Below are 12,930 nucleotides of genomic sequence, written 5' to 3' on the forward strand. Positions count from 1 at the left end.
AACTCCCATCATCCCCAGCCAGCGCCTGCTGATTGGAGTTGGAGTCCAAGGTATCTGGACGACGTCAGGTTGGCGAAGGCTGTGTGGTTCTGGCACTTAGCGAAGGCGGTCACCTAAACTTGTTTTTTGCTTGGTTCTCCATTTCTGGAACTTGAAGGCCTGGGAAGATGGAATGATTGGCATGAAGAGAGGAGGCAGGCGGTTCCTCCTCATCCCGCCAGCATTGGCTTACGGGCCTTTGGCAGAAGCTGAACGCATTCCTCCGGACTCAACTCTGGCCTTTGATGTGCAAGTCAAACGGGTGAGTGTGTCTTCCTCCCAACGTGTTAGCAACCAAGAGAACCTCAGAAGGTTGTTGGGTGGTCGGTCTACGGCCTGGATAAAGTTCTACAAGTGGAAGCAGTGGTTGCCTTGACCAGACTCCGTGATGCCCCTCTTTTGCTCCCTTAGGTGAGGTTTGCAAAGGATGCTGGCTCCGCTGGACAAAGCCTGGGCCTAAGGGACTACCTCACACCTTCACCAGCACCACAATCAGAAAGCCCCGCTACATACCCAGCATGGCTGACTCCTCCTACTCCCGCTCCAAAGCCAGGGTGAGAAATAAATTGAGGGTGCCCTTAGCTTTTGATCCTTCCATTCTCCCAGTTGTCCCATCCTAACTCTGCATAACCTCAGCTGCATAACTCAGACCCCATCTGCACTGTACCACCTTGGGATCTACGGATGAAGTCTGGTATACAAATTCAATGAATCACAATAAATCATACATTCCAAATAGCGCCATGCCATTTTCAACAGCTGTGGCTTCCTCCAAAGAATCCTGAGGACCACCTTGTCTCATAGACAACCTGGCAGGGGCCACATTCCAGGGATGTGGACAGAGTAACAGATGCTGCTCCTGCCTTCTGTGCAGCCAGAAAATACACCATGTGGGGCTTCTTTCTGCACACACCTCTCCCTGTCCAGGGAAGCAAGGTGCACTGTCACAGTGCAAGGACACATTCCAGCCAGGCTCAAGCTCCCTTGGGGAGGTAATGAGGTGGGGTAGGTGAGGGGCTTGGCCAAGGCAGAGTCCCAAAGGCCACTTGAGTATCTATCCTACCCCTTAATAGACTCTTCCTACTATGCTCAGGTTTGTTAACTCCCTTCCTTCCATACTGCAGGGAGCCAGCTGTGCGTGCCAAATCAAGCTCTATTAGCGAACAACTAGTGGTAAGTCCCCATTGGAGCCAAATCTGCCTATTGATTGTATAGTTCCTGTTGAATGTGGCCAAAGCAATGAGAAGTAACTTGGTCCTCTCATAGAGAGTGGGATCCTTATTGGTGGGCATTTTTTGAGAAACTCAAAAGCTCCCACATAAAAAAGGTACCGTATTTTTTGTTCTATAAGACGCCCCCTGTTTTTTGGGACTTAGATTTAAGAAAATGGGGGGAAATGTATCCGTGTATAAGATCCCCCCTAATTTTTGACATTATTTTTAAGAGAAAAGGCCTAGTCTTATACACGGAAAAATACGGTGTGTCACAGGAAATGCATATCATCAGTAACCACGAATAATTAACATTTGATATTGTGCTTGCATAGACTTCTGAGATGGGTTTCTAAGTGGTTTTTGAAAAAATAATAATGCAGTTTTAAAGTTCTTTCATTAATAGTTTTAGAGTGAAAATGTAGCAAGGAAATGGTGTGTTCATGAGGAACCCCCCCCCCACACACACATTGGAAGGTTCTATAAATGTAAGCCCCCCCCCCCCGTATGGGTGTGCATGTATACAGCATCTTAGTTGATTATCTGTGTATTTCATTCCCGTTTCCTATCAGAGGGCATGCTGGCTGGGGGGTGATGGGAGTTGTAGTCCATTACACCTATAGGGCCCCAGGTTGGTGAAGGTTGCTGTGCCCTTTTCTATAATCTTATTAAGTTTTCTATTTTACATTTCAAAATAAACATTTTACAAACTGTAAAATATCCAGTCACTTCCCTTCTTCTCCTTCCATGGTTCTTTTTATATATTATACATTCCTGCCTATTTTAGTAAACCATTCAAATCAGTTTTCCACTTTTACACCATCAAAAATTATTTACTCTGTTGAATTTATCTCAGTTCTGCCGTCATTTTCAGCTGGTTGATATGCCCTTAACTAAGGCCTAAGTACTGAGCATCTGACATGCATTGTCAGGCACACAAAGGAAGCCACAGGGCGAGGGGGTGGGAGGACAAACCACTGCTTTCTCTTAGGGGATCTTGCTTGGGCTCTGGTCCCCTTGGCTTAATCCTGCCCAGGGGATGTGACAGCCCTCACCACCATTTTGAAATCCCACTGTTAGGCTTTGAAAGGGTATGAGAGGTTGTTTTACTGGATGCATCCCATGATATGGGAAGAGGAATCTCTCTCTTTTTTTAAGAAACCATGAAGATATCTAATGCAGGAAGATTGGAAATCTAAATGCAATTTAAGCTGTTGTATGAGCTTGTAAACCACTTTTATTTTCCCTGAAGGAGGGGAGGCCCTTTTTTTTTTTACTTAATTACAAACCTACCTGGTTCTCCAGGGTTTCAGACAGGGGGAATTCCCTGCCTACCGGGTATCAAACCAGGGGCCCTTTGCATGAAACTGAGGGTCTTGACCTCCCTAGATCCAGTAGTCACCCCAAACTGGTTTTGGGTCTGAATCTTAATTTGAGGGAAAGCCTTGTAAGGATCATCAATCATTTTGTTTGTATGTCGCCTTTCCCAAGTTAAAACAATGCTCAAAGCATCTTACAACGTATTAAAACAAAACAAAACCATAGCTACAAATGTTCTGGCATGCCTCTCTCTCGTTAATGTGGGATTTGAAGCCTCCAGGGTCCCTTTCCACTTCCCAGGAGGGTTAATTGTGCACTTTCTTCTTCAGGAGCCGCATGTCATTCAAGAATTTTCAGCCTTGTGTCCGAACGACTACCGTCCAATGGCCCCTCCTCAGTGGGCAATGCAAGGTAAAAAGTGTGTTCCCTTGTTGTGCCTTGGTGATGGTCACCAACTTGGGTGGCTTCAAAAGAGGGTTAGGCAAGTTCATGGAGGAGAGGGCTGTCAGTGGCTGGAAACCGCAGGAGGGGAGAGGGCTCTTGCGCTCAGGTGCTGTTTGCAGGCTTCCCATGGGGGCACCTGGTTGGCCACTGTGAGAAGAGGGTGCCGGACTAGATGGGCCACTGGCCTGATCTGGCAGGGTTCTTCTTGAGTGCAGTGGCTCTACTCAGTAGAATTTAGTTGGACACAACCCAGAAGCCAGCATGATGATTGTGCATGGAAAGCGGAGGAAATCTGGATGTGTGGGGATGGGGGGAGCAGTGTCCTTCATTTGCTGTAGATCAGCTTGAGCAGAGTCTGCATCGGTCACTGGCATTGTGCTTAGATGCTTGAATTGATCTGTTTGTGTGCTGACTCCTCTGGGCTCCTTTGGGTGGAAATAGAGACAAACATTTTGATGTTGATGATGATGATGGACTGCTTGTATTGAGATGGGCAACGCTGATGCCTCTGCTTTCTTCCTAGCTCCTCATCCAGCTGTGTTGGGGCTCCAGGCGCCTGCTGCCCCCCAGCCACACCCACCTCTTCCAAGAACCCCTCAAAACTGTCAGGTAAGGAGTCTTTTGTAGGCAAGGAAAGGTTCTTTCATAGGTTGCCAGGTGAGCCACAACATCATGCTCTGTTCCCTGGTTTGCTCAAGACAGGGGCATGCGACTAGCAGGCTTGACTAAGTTTCCTCATCCTTTTCTGTCAGTGTCAGGTCTTCATTTGCAAAATAGGGAGGGGGCAGCATAACCATGAAGGTAATAGCCCTTCGGTGCAAATCCCAAAAGCGCTAGATTAAGAACTGGCAGCATCCATTGCCTTGGGTTGGAGGGAAGCAGTTTGTTACCTCGGCAGTGCTGAGGTAGTTTCCACCAAATCCAACGGGGATCTTCTATATATTGGATGATCTTTAGAAGAATGTAAGAAGAACCTCTGTTGGATCAGGCCAATGGCCTATCTTGCCCAGCATCCTGTTCAGATGGGGGCACCAGTTCTCAGTGGCTATCTGGATGCCCCAGTGCAAAGTGCACAAACAGTGCCTGCATGCAAGAGCTCTTTCCCCTCCTCCAGTTTCCAGCAACGGGCATTCAGAAGCATTCCTTCTTCCAGCCATTAGCTGTCGAGGCCAGTAGCCATCAATAGGCGCCTACCCATGGATTTGCCCAATCCTCTTTTAAAGCTGCCCAAATGGTTGTCCATCATTGCCTTTTGCAGGAGAGGATCCCTTGCAGTCCTTGGCCTTTGGGTCTTCTAGCCCTTGAGAGCAGGCTTAAGCAATCCCGCTGTTTTAATGGGGGACCTTGTTGCCGTCTGTTTGGTCAGTGTGACAAGTCACCTGACTCTCCTTTCCCTCCCCCACCTGTGTTCTCAGCCTTATGCAGGGATGCCATATGCTTACCCCCAAGTGAGTGCCGCAGTTTCCCAGCTCCAGCCTGTTGGGTTGTGCCCAGCTCCTTTCCAAGGTATGTTCAAACTGTGCACTATGTAGCTTTGGGAACTGCTTCCAAACATTAACTTTTTTAAAAAAGCAAACCCCTTTATAAACATTGTTGACAACCCAAAAGTCTGGTAGCAGGCTTGCCATATATGAAGAAAGCAAACAATAAATAATAAGAGAAAGAAATGGTGACTCACCAGTATTAATTAAGACACCCATATTTCCCAGACTGGTACGGATAGGGAATGTTGAGCATCTGCCTCTGTAGCCCAGGAAATGAAATCCTACCTGTTGAGCATTGACTCGGTGAAAGTTAGAAATCCCCCCGTTCAGAGCATCACAGCCTACTGGATCAGGCCAGTGACCCATGTAGTCCAGCATTTTCTTCTTACAGTGGCCAACCAGATGCCTGTGGGAAAGCCACAAGCAGGATCTGAGCACCTTTCCCTTCCTGTGCTTTTCAGCAGCTGGTATTCAGAAGCATTTATTGCCCCCAATTGTGAAGTCGGAACATGGACTCATGGCCTAGTTGCCATCAATAGCCTTCTCCTCCTCCGTGAATTTGTCCAATCCTCTTTTAAAGCCATCCAAGTTGGTGGCCATCACTGCCTCCAGCAGAAGAGAGTTGCTCGGTTTAAGTCTGCACTGTGTGAAGAAGCATTTCCTTTTGCCTTATTCCAGCCGTTTAAAAGCTGGGAAGAGGCAGCTAAGTTGCCTTAAAGTCCCCCACCCTAGAAGATTCACGGCTGCTTGTTAAGATGCTCAAGGACAACTGTGTTATTTTCTCCCTGCCCTTTCTTATTGGTGTGACCCCACTCTTCCCGCCCTGTCCACTTCTACAGTGGTACCTCGGGTTAAGTACTTAATTCGTTTAGGAGGTCCGTTCTTAACCTGAAACTGTTCTTAACCTGAAGCACCACTTTACCTAATGGGGCCTCCCGCTGCTGCTGCGCGGTTTCAGTTCTCATCCTGAAGCAAAGTTCTTAACCCAAGGTACTATTTCTGGGTTAGCGGAATCTGTAACCTGAACCCAAGGTACCACTGTATTTGCTTCTGCTGGCAGTCTCATTTTGAAACAACAATAACAAACACAACCTTGCAAAGTTTTCTTTCCTGTCACAGCAGCTGGAGACCTTGGTTCATTCCTGCTGACAGAGACCCGGCAGCAGAACACAGAGATCCGCCTGGCCGTTGGGAAGGTGGCTGACAAGATGGACCAGCTGTCAGTCAAGGTAACACAGAACTTTCAGGATAGGAAGCTGCTTAAGAACTGCCTTGCTAGCACTTTCCAGAAACAATAGGAAGGTGTTTTTCTTGCAACAGGCTTTTCCAGTGGGCTGAAAAGCTCCCTCCCCTGAGGTGTTGGTTTTGTATTGTTTTTTTTTTTATAATAATTTTTATTACATTTTTTCCAAATTACAGATAAAACAGAAAAAAGAAAGAACATAAAAAGTAGAAAGAAAGAAAAAACAGAAAATCACAACCATTTCAACAACTTATTTCAGATTTCTATCGGACTTCCCCGCATCTCCCACATAGTGCATTCTTGACAGTAAAGTTATCAGCAAATTATAACCTTGTTTCATGTGTTTCTTTGTATTTTCAATTGCGGTTTAAGTTTAAATCTCTTATTTTCCATTTACTCTAAAAATATAACATATTATCATTTTTACCCATTTAAACTTTGATTCTTTCATAAATATTATCCAATTTCATATATAATCCACTTTCGTTGCTGGGGCTAACATTCCAAGTCATACGGCATCTTAAGATTCATATAACTTATAATACTTTTGCAAATAGTCTTTGAATTTTTTCCAGTCCTCCTCCATTGCCTCTTCTCCCAAATCTCGGATCCTTGCAGTCATCTCGGCTAGTTCCATGTAGTTCATCAATTGCGTCTGCCAGTCCTCCAGTGTGGGCAAATCTTGAGTCTTCCAATGCTTAGCAATAAGGATTCTTGCTGCTGTAGTAGCATACATGAAAAAAGTTCTATCCTTCTTTAACACCTTCTGGCCGACAATGCCCAGAAGAAAGGCCTCCGGTTTCTTGGGGAAGGTGTACTTAAACACCTTTTTTAACTCGTTATAAATCATTTCCCAGAAGGCCTTCAATCTTGGACAAGTCCACCAAAGGTGAAAGAATGTCCCCTCAGCTTCCTTACACTTCCAACATTTATTATCAGACAAATGGTATATCTTAGCCAGCTTAACCGGGGTCATGTACCACCTGTATACCATTTTCATAATATTTTCTTTCAGAGCATTACATGCAGTAAACTTCATACCGGTGGTCCATAACCTCTCCCAGTCTTCAGACATAATATTATAACCAATGTCCTGAGCCCATTTTATCATGGCTGATTTAACTGTCTCATCCTGAGTGTTCCATTTAAGCAGCAAGTTATACATTCTCGATAGTAACTTGGTCTTTGGTTCTAACAACTCTGTCTCAAGTTTCGATTTTTCCACCTGGAATCCTGTTTTTTTGTCTAGCTTAAAGACCTCATTAATTTGGGCATAATGTAGCCAATTTTGCACCTTACCTTTTAGTTTTTCAAAGCTCTGCAACCTCCAATTACCTCCAATGTTTTCTATTATTTCCCAATATTTCGGCCAGCAGGCCTCCATATTGGGTTTTTTCCGAGCTTTGGCCTCTATTGGTGATATCCACCTCGGAGTTTTGCTTTCCAATAAGTCTTTGTATTTTTTCCAGACCATAAATATTGCTTTTCTGACAATATGGTTTTTAAACCTTCCATGTGTTTTTCCCTTGTCATACCACAAATACGCATGCCAACCTAGCGAATTATTAAAGCCTTCCAGATCTAGGACATCAGTGTTTTCTAGCAGAATCCAATCTTTCATCTAGCAGAAGGCCGCAGCTTCATAATATAACCTTAAGTCTGGCAGGGCAAACCCCCCTCTCTCCTTTGCATCAGTTAGTATTTTAAACTTTATTCGGGGCTTTTTGCCCTGCCAGACAAATTTAGAGATGTCCTTCTGCCACTTTCCAAAACATTCCACTCTGTCCACAATCTGCAAGGCTTGAAACAAAAACAACATTTTTGGCAAAACGTTCATTTTTATAGCTGCAATTCGGCCTAACAAGGATAATTTCAATCTTGACCAAATTTCTAGATCTCTTTTAACTTCTGACCAACATTTCTCATAATTATCTTTAAATAAATTCAAGTTCTTGGAAGAAAGATTAACCCCCAGGTATTTCACTTTTTTAACAATATTTAGTTCTGTTTCCTTCTGAAACCCCTCTGTTTCAGTAGCTGTCAAGTTTTTCCCTAACACCTTAGTTTTTTGTTTGTTCAGCTTAAAACCCGCCACCCGACCAAATTTCTGAATCAATTCCAAAACTCTTTTTGTACTAGATTCTGGCTCCTGTAATGTTAAAACCAAGTCATCTGCAAATGCTTTCAGTTTATATTGTTTCGCTCCGACCCGTATTCCTTGTACCTGCCGATCCTTCCTTATCATGTTCAGCAGAACCTCCAGGACTGAAATAAACAATAAAGGGGAAAGGGGGCACCCCTGACGTGTTCCTTTTTCAATATGAAGTTCTTCTGTCACCACATTGTTCACTATCAACTTAGCTTTTTGTTCTGAATAGATTGCTTCTATTCCATTCTCAAACCCCCTTCCCACTCCCATCCCTTCCAAGTTTTTCTTCATAAATTTCCAAGAAATGTTGTCAAAGGCCTTCTCCGCATCAATAAAAATTAACACTGCTTTAGTGTTAATATTTGTTTGTAAAAGTTCCAGAATATCGATAATATTCCTAGTGTTATCAAACAAATGTCTACCTGGGAGAAAGCCTGCTTGGTCCTTATGAATTACTTCATTTAATACTTTTTTAAATCTATTAGCCAAAATATCTGCAAATATTTTGTAATCCACGTTTAGGAGTGAGATGGGACGGTAGTTCTTAAGTTGAGTCTTTTCAGTTTCCACTTTAGGTATCAGTGTGATGAATGCTTCTTTCCACGTATCTGGTGCCCTCCCTCCCCCCATAATCTGGTTGCAAACCTCCATTAATGGTTGTATCAAGTAGTCTTTTAACATCCTGTAGTATTTGGAGGTAAGTCCGTCAGGGCCTGGAGATTTGCCTAGCTGCATGTTCTGAATGGCATCCTCGATTTCCTGTTGTGTTATTTTACAATTCAAGATTGATCTCTTCTCTTGAGATAGTTCTGGTAGACCATTGTCTTTCAAGAATTGTTCTATCTCAGTTACTTCCTCGGACCCTTGTGTATACAGTTTTTTAAAATATTTCTGGAAGCACTTTCTAATTTCTCCCGGTTTCTGAATATTTTTCCCTTCAACTTCTAGGTTGGTAACATAATTTAATTTTTGTCTCTTTTTCAACTGCCAAGCTAGCAGTTTCCCACATTTATTCGCAGATTCAAAAGATCTTTGTTTCATTTGTTTGATTTTCCATTCCACTTCTTGGTTGATCAATTTCGAATATTGTGACTGGTGGAATTTAATTTCTCTTAAAGTCTCTTTTGATTTTGGATTCAATCTTAATTTTTTCTCTCCATCTCTTATCTTCTCTAGTATCTTATCCTTTTTCCCATTCCAGAATTTTTTCTTAATCGTATTCTGTTGTATCAGAAACCCTCTCATAACAGCTTTACTTGCATCCCAGATTATTCTTTTTTCCACCGAGGTGTTCAAGTTAATTTCAAAATAGTCCTTTAAAGCTTTTTGGGCCTTCTTTACGATCTCTTGATCTCTTAGCAGGTTGTCATTCATTTTCCATCTGAAGGAATCGGCAGTAGTAAATCTCATTTCCATTTTCAGAGCGTTGTGGTCGGAGCAAGTCTTTGGGCAGATTTCTACTCTTGTAGTCTTAGGTGCCAGCCCTCTAGTTGTCCAAATTTGGTCGATTCTTGTCCATGACAGGTGGGCCTCAGAAAAGAAAGTTCCTTCTTTACCTAGGGGGTTTCTCGTCCTCCATAGATCAATCAAATCCATATTGTCAGTTAGTTCGAAGAAAGTTTTTGGTAGTCTTCCATCCTTGGTCAGGTTCTGGTTCTGTGACTTATCCATATAGGTAGAGACGACCCCATTCATGTCTCCCATCATAATGATGTTAGAATAGTCCAGATAGTCCAGTAATGTCTCATGTAGCTTCTTGTAGAATTCTGCTTTCCCCTCATTTGGTGCGTAGATTCCTAATATCAAAACTTTTTCTCCTTGGGTTTGTATTTCAATTGCCAGGATTCTTCCTTGTTCATCTTTAAACAAAAATTTTGGTGATAAATTCTCCTTTGCGTAGATCACCACGCCTCTCTTTTTGACTCTGTCTGATGAAATAAATTCTTGGCCTAATCTTTTGTTTATTAGCACTTTCCTATGAAGCCTGGTCACGTGAGTTTCTTGCAGACAGATTATGTCCAAATGTTCTTTCTTCAAAATATGGAAAATCCTTTTGCGTTTTTCCGGAGAATTTGCGCCATTAATATTCCAACTATACAGCTGTAGAGACATCCTGTATCAATCTGTTGTTGCTCTTTATGGGGTGTCTTCTTTTTTGTCCAAGTCCGAGGGTGTTGGTTCTTTTCCAAGTTGTGGTGGAGGCCAAGGAACTGCTGTTCCCTTCTGCAGGTCCTCTCCGTGGTCGTGTAGGAACTTCTGGCTGTCCTCTCTCGTTTTAATTTTAATCTTCTTTCCTTTGTAGTTGAATGATAGGCCTTGTGGAAACTCCCACCTATAAGGTATTCCGCTACTTCTCAGAAGTCCAGCTAGATCAGTGTAGTTGGATCTGAGGTCCAGTAATTGTTTAGGAATATCCTTGTAGATTTCTGCTCTTCTGTCCTGGATCTCAAGTGCTTTATTGAAGTGTAGGTCAAGTAGTTTGTCTCTCTCCTGTTTGGTCCTTAAGATGATCAGACAATCTCTGGGTCTGTCCTTCCTGGCAATTCTTCCCAGTCTAAATGCAGTTGTTATTTTAAAGTCTGTGTCTTCCTTTATACCCCAGAATTTAGAGAATTCTGTTGTCAAAAAGCCGGTCAAGTCCTCTTTCTCAATCTCTGGGATGGAGCGTAATCTTAAATTATTTTCCCTGTTTCTCAGTTCCACCATAGACAGATAGGCCTGCTGGTCACTGATATGTTTATGTAGTGGCCTTACCTCTCCTTTCAATTCATCCACTTTCTGAATTGCCTGATCAGCTTTTTCGTTTGCAGCCTCGGCCAATTTCCGACTCTTGGATGTGGCGTCTTTTAGATTCCCAATTTCTTGTGAGTGCTTAGCCACTTGTTCAGATAGTTTAGTGATTGAAGATGTGGCTAAGTCAATTTTTGCTGTTTGGTCATCGACCTTCTTATTCAAAATTGCAAATTGTTGTAGCATTTCCTCTAGAAGAGTGCCAGATCCCCCTGCTGCCATATCCTCAGTTGTTGGCTGTTCAGCTTCCTTAGATGGAGCTGTTGTTGAGGGTACAGCTCCCTGTAAAACAGCAGGGACTGAAGATCTACGAGCCTGAGAAATCAGAGTTGTTTGTACAAATTGGCTTTTCCCTGCTTTCGACGCAGCTCTTGTTTTTGGAGGGCCACTCATTCCACACCTCTCTTTGGATTCAAGGTCAAGCTGTCAAATGTTCCATGGGAAAGACAGGCCTCAGAGTAGATAACCAAACCACAGAGAGTCAAAACAAAGTTGGTTCTCAGGAATTTGTAAATCCCAAGCTCCACTAGAGGGAGTATTGTTACAGTTCAGGAAAGAAGGAACAAAGTTTTGGTCGCCATTAAAGTTCCTGCAGTTAAATAAATTAACAATAGTCTTTAAAGAAAACTTTTTTCCACTGGCAGAGCCCTTTCAATGTTGCCACAATAGTCTATCTGAAGGTGCAAGATACAGTTGTTTAATTGTATCCTCCAATGATGCCTCTATGTATCCGTTTCAACTTTGTATATGTATCCGCAAAACAACCCTTTTCCCCCTGCAAGCCCGGGACTGGGTTTTTTTAAAGTTTTTAAAGTCCACAAAAGGAGAAGGTCTCCAAGTAAAATCAACACAATAGCAGAAAGAAAAAAGAAGGCTTGCCTTTCCCTTCAGTTACTAGCTCCGCCAGACGCATGATACTTCCCGTTTTAAAATCCCTTTCTATTGCTTCCAGCTTGTCAGTTCCTTTGCCTTTGATCACTAAACACTACCGGGAGACGGACTTCCTTTTTCTCGTCTCCCGCTTTCAGCCAAATTTTCAATTTACAGTCCCGAATTAATACTCTTCTTACTCACGAGTAGATGATTTAAAGTCCAATACTTAAGGAAGAAAGGTCGGCGCTCATCAGCAACAGCCGCGCGGCTTCACTCCCGCAGAAAGAGCGATGAATCCACAGCACCGCTTCCCCTCCGCGCTTCCGGAGCCCCTTACGGGGTCCCTTCTTCGTTTTGGGGGTCGCTCTGGGTGCCCGCCGGATCCCACGGCCACGAGCTCACTCTGCTCGTGGTTTATCTTAATGGGTCGTCGCTTTGCCGCAGCGAACGACCCTTTCCTGCGGAGCCCCTCTTCGCAGCACAAAGAGGACCGCCATTACTTGTTTCGCGCCGCCTCCGGAAGTCCTCGTTGGTTTTGTATTGTTGATTATTTTATTTCATAAAAAAACTCAAAGCACTTTACAAAAAGAAGAAAACAATACAGTGGTACATCGCAAGACGAATGCCTCACAAGACGGAAAACTCGGAAGACGAAAGGGTTTTCCATTTTTGAGTTGCTTCGCATGACGATTTTCCCTATGGGCTTGCTTCGCAAGAGGGAAACGTCTTGCAAGTTTGTTTCCTTTTTCTTAAAACTGTTAATACAGTTGCGACTTGACTTCGAGGAGCAACTCATAGCACGCGGTGTGCATCTCCGTAGGGGCAAGAACGCGTGAAGGCGGGTTCTGAGGGAGAGGGAGCTTTGTTTCGGCGAAAAATAGCAAGGCGCGCACACTTCCCTCCTCATAACTCCCAGTTAGGGAGGCCAGGCTCCGGGGCTCTTTGGACGGGGCTCCTTCCTTCTCCCCCCCCCCCCCGCGGTGACAAGAGCACCTGCCCAGGCCCTCCGGCACTTGCCCTGCGAGGGGCGCCCCCTACCTGCATCTCCCCGCTTTCTAACCCCGCGACTTCTACGGCTGTGGCAAGTTTGCCTCTCGGTGTGTGTGCGCGCGAGTGTGTGTTCTCCTTGCCCTGCTTGAGTTAGTCCCGGCGCAGCACAGGCAGCAGGTGAGTCACCCTTTGCAGCGCGGAAGGCGCCGGGCCAGGCAAGGTCAGCTCCGGAGCCACCGGGGACGCGCCCCCGCGCTCCTCTCCAACGGGCTGGATGCACCCCTCTCCGCTCGTGCGCTTCTGGCTGGCCGGCCGGCTGCAGCAGCAACAGGGGCAATAGGCATCCACCGTCGCCGACGCTCCCTCCCTCCCTCCTGCCCGGAGCGG

General features: G+C 44.5%; 1 protein-coding gene across 2 annotated transcripts in view; it reads left to right on the forward strand.

Annotated features, from left to right (window-relative positions):
- The window catches only part of LOC309523885 (FK506-binding protein 15-like), a 46,416-nt gene that overhangs the window by 15,409 nt on the left and 18,077 nt on the right, over positions 1–12,930 (forward strand). The window contains exons 9-15 of one of the 2 annotated variants that reach the window (XM_082208110.1): positions 158–301; positions 451–593; positions 1,164–1,212; positions 2,900–2,981; positions 3,538–3,623; positions 4,430–4,520; positions 5,621–5,727. In XM_082208110.1, the coding sequence (XP_082064236.1) occupies positions 158–301; positions 451–593; positions 1,164–1,212; positions 2,900–2,981; positions 3,538–3,623; positions 4,430–4,520; positions 5,621–5,727 (702 nt within the window). Of the gene's footprint in view, positions 1–157; positions 302–450; positions 594–1,163; positions 1,213–2,899; positions 2,982–3,537; positions 3,624–4,429; positions 4,521–5,617; positions 5,728–12,930 lie in introns of both variants that reach the window. The other variant, XM_082208109.1, reaches the window with a different exon arrangement.

Source organism: Podarcis vaucheri (assembly GCF_965113315.1).
Source record: "Podarcis vaucheri genome assembly, chromosome: Z".
NCBI classification, from domain to species: Eukaryota; Metazoa; Chordata; class Lepidosauria; order Squamata; family Lacertidae; genus Podarcis; species Podarcis vaucheri.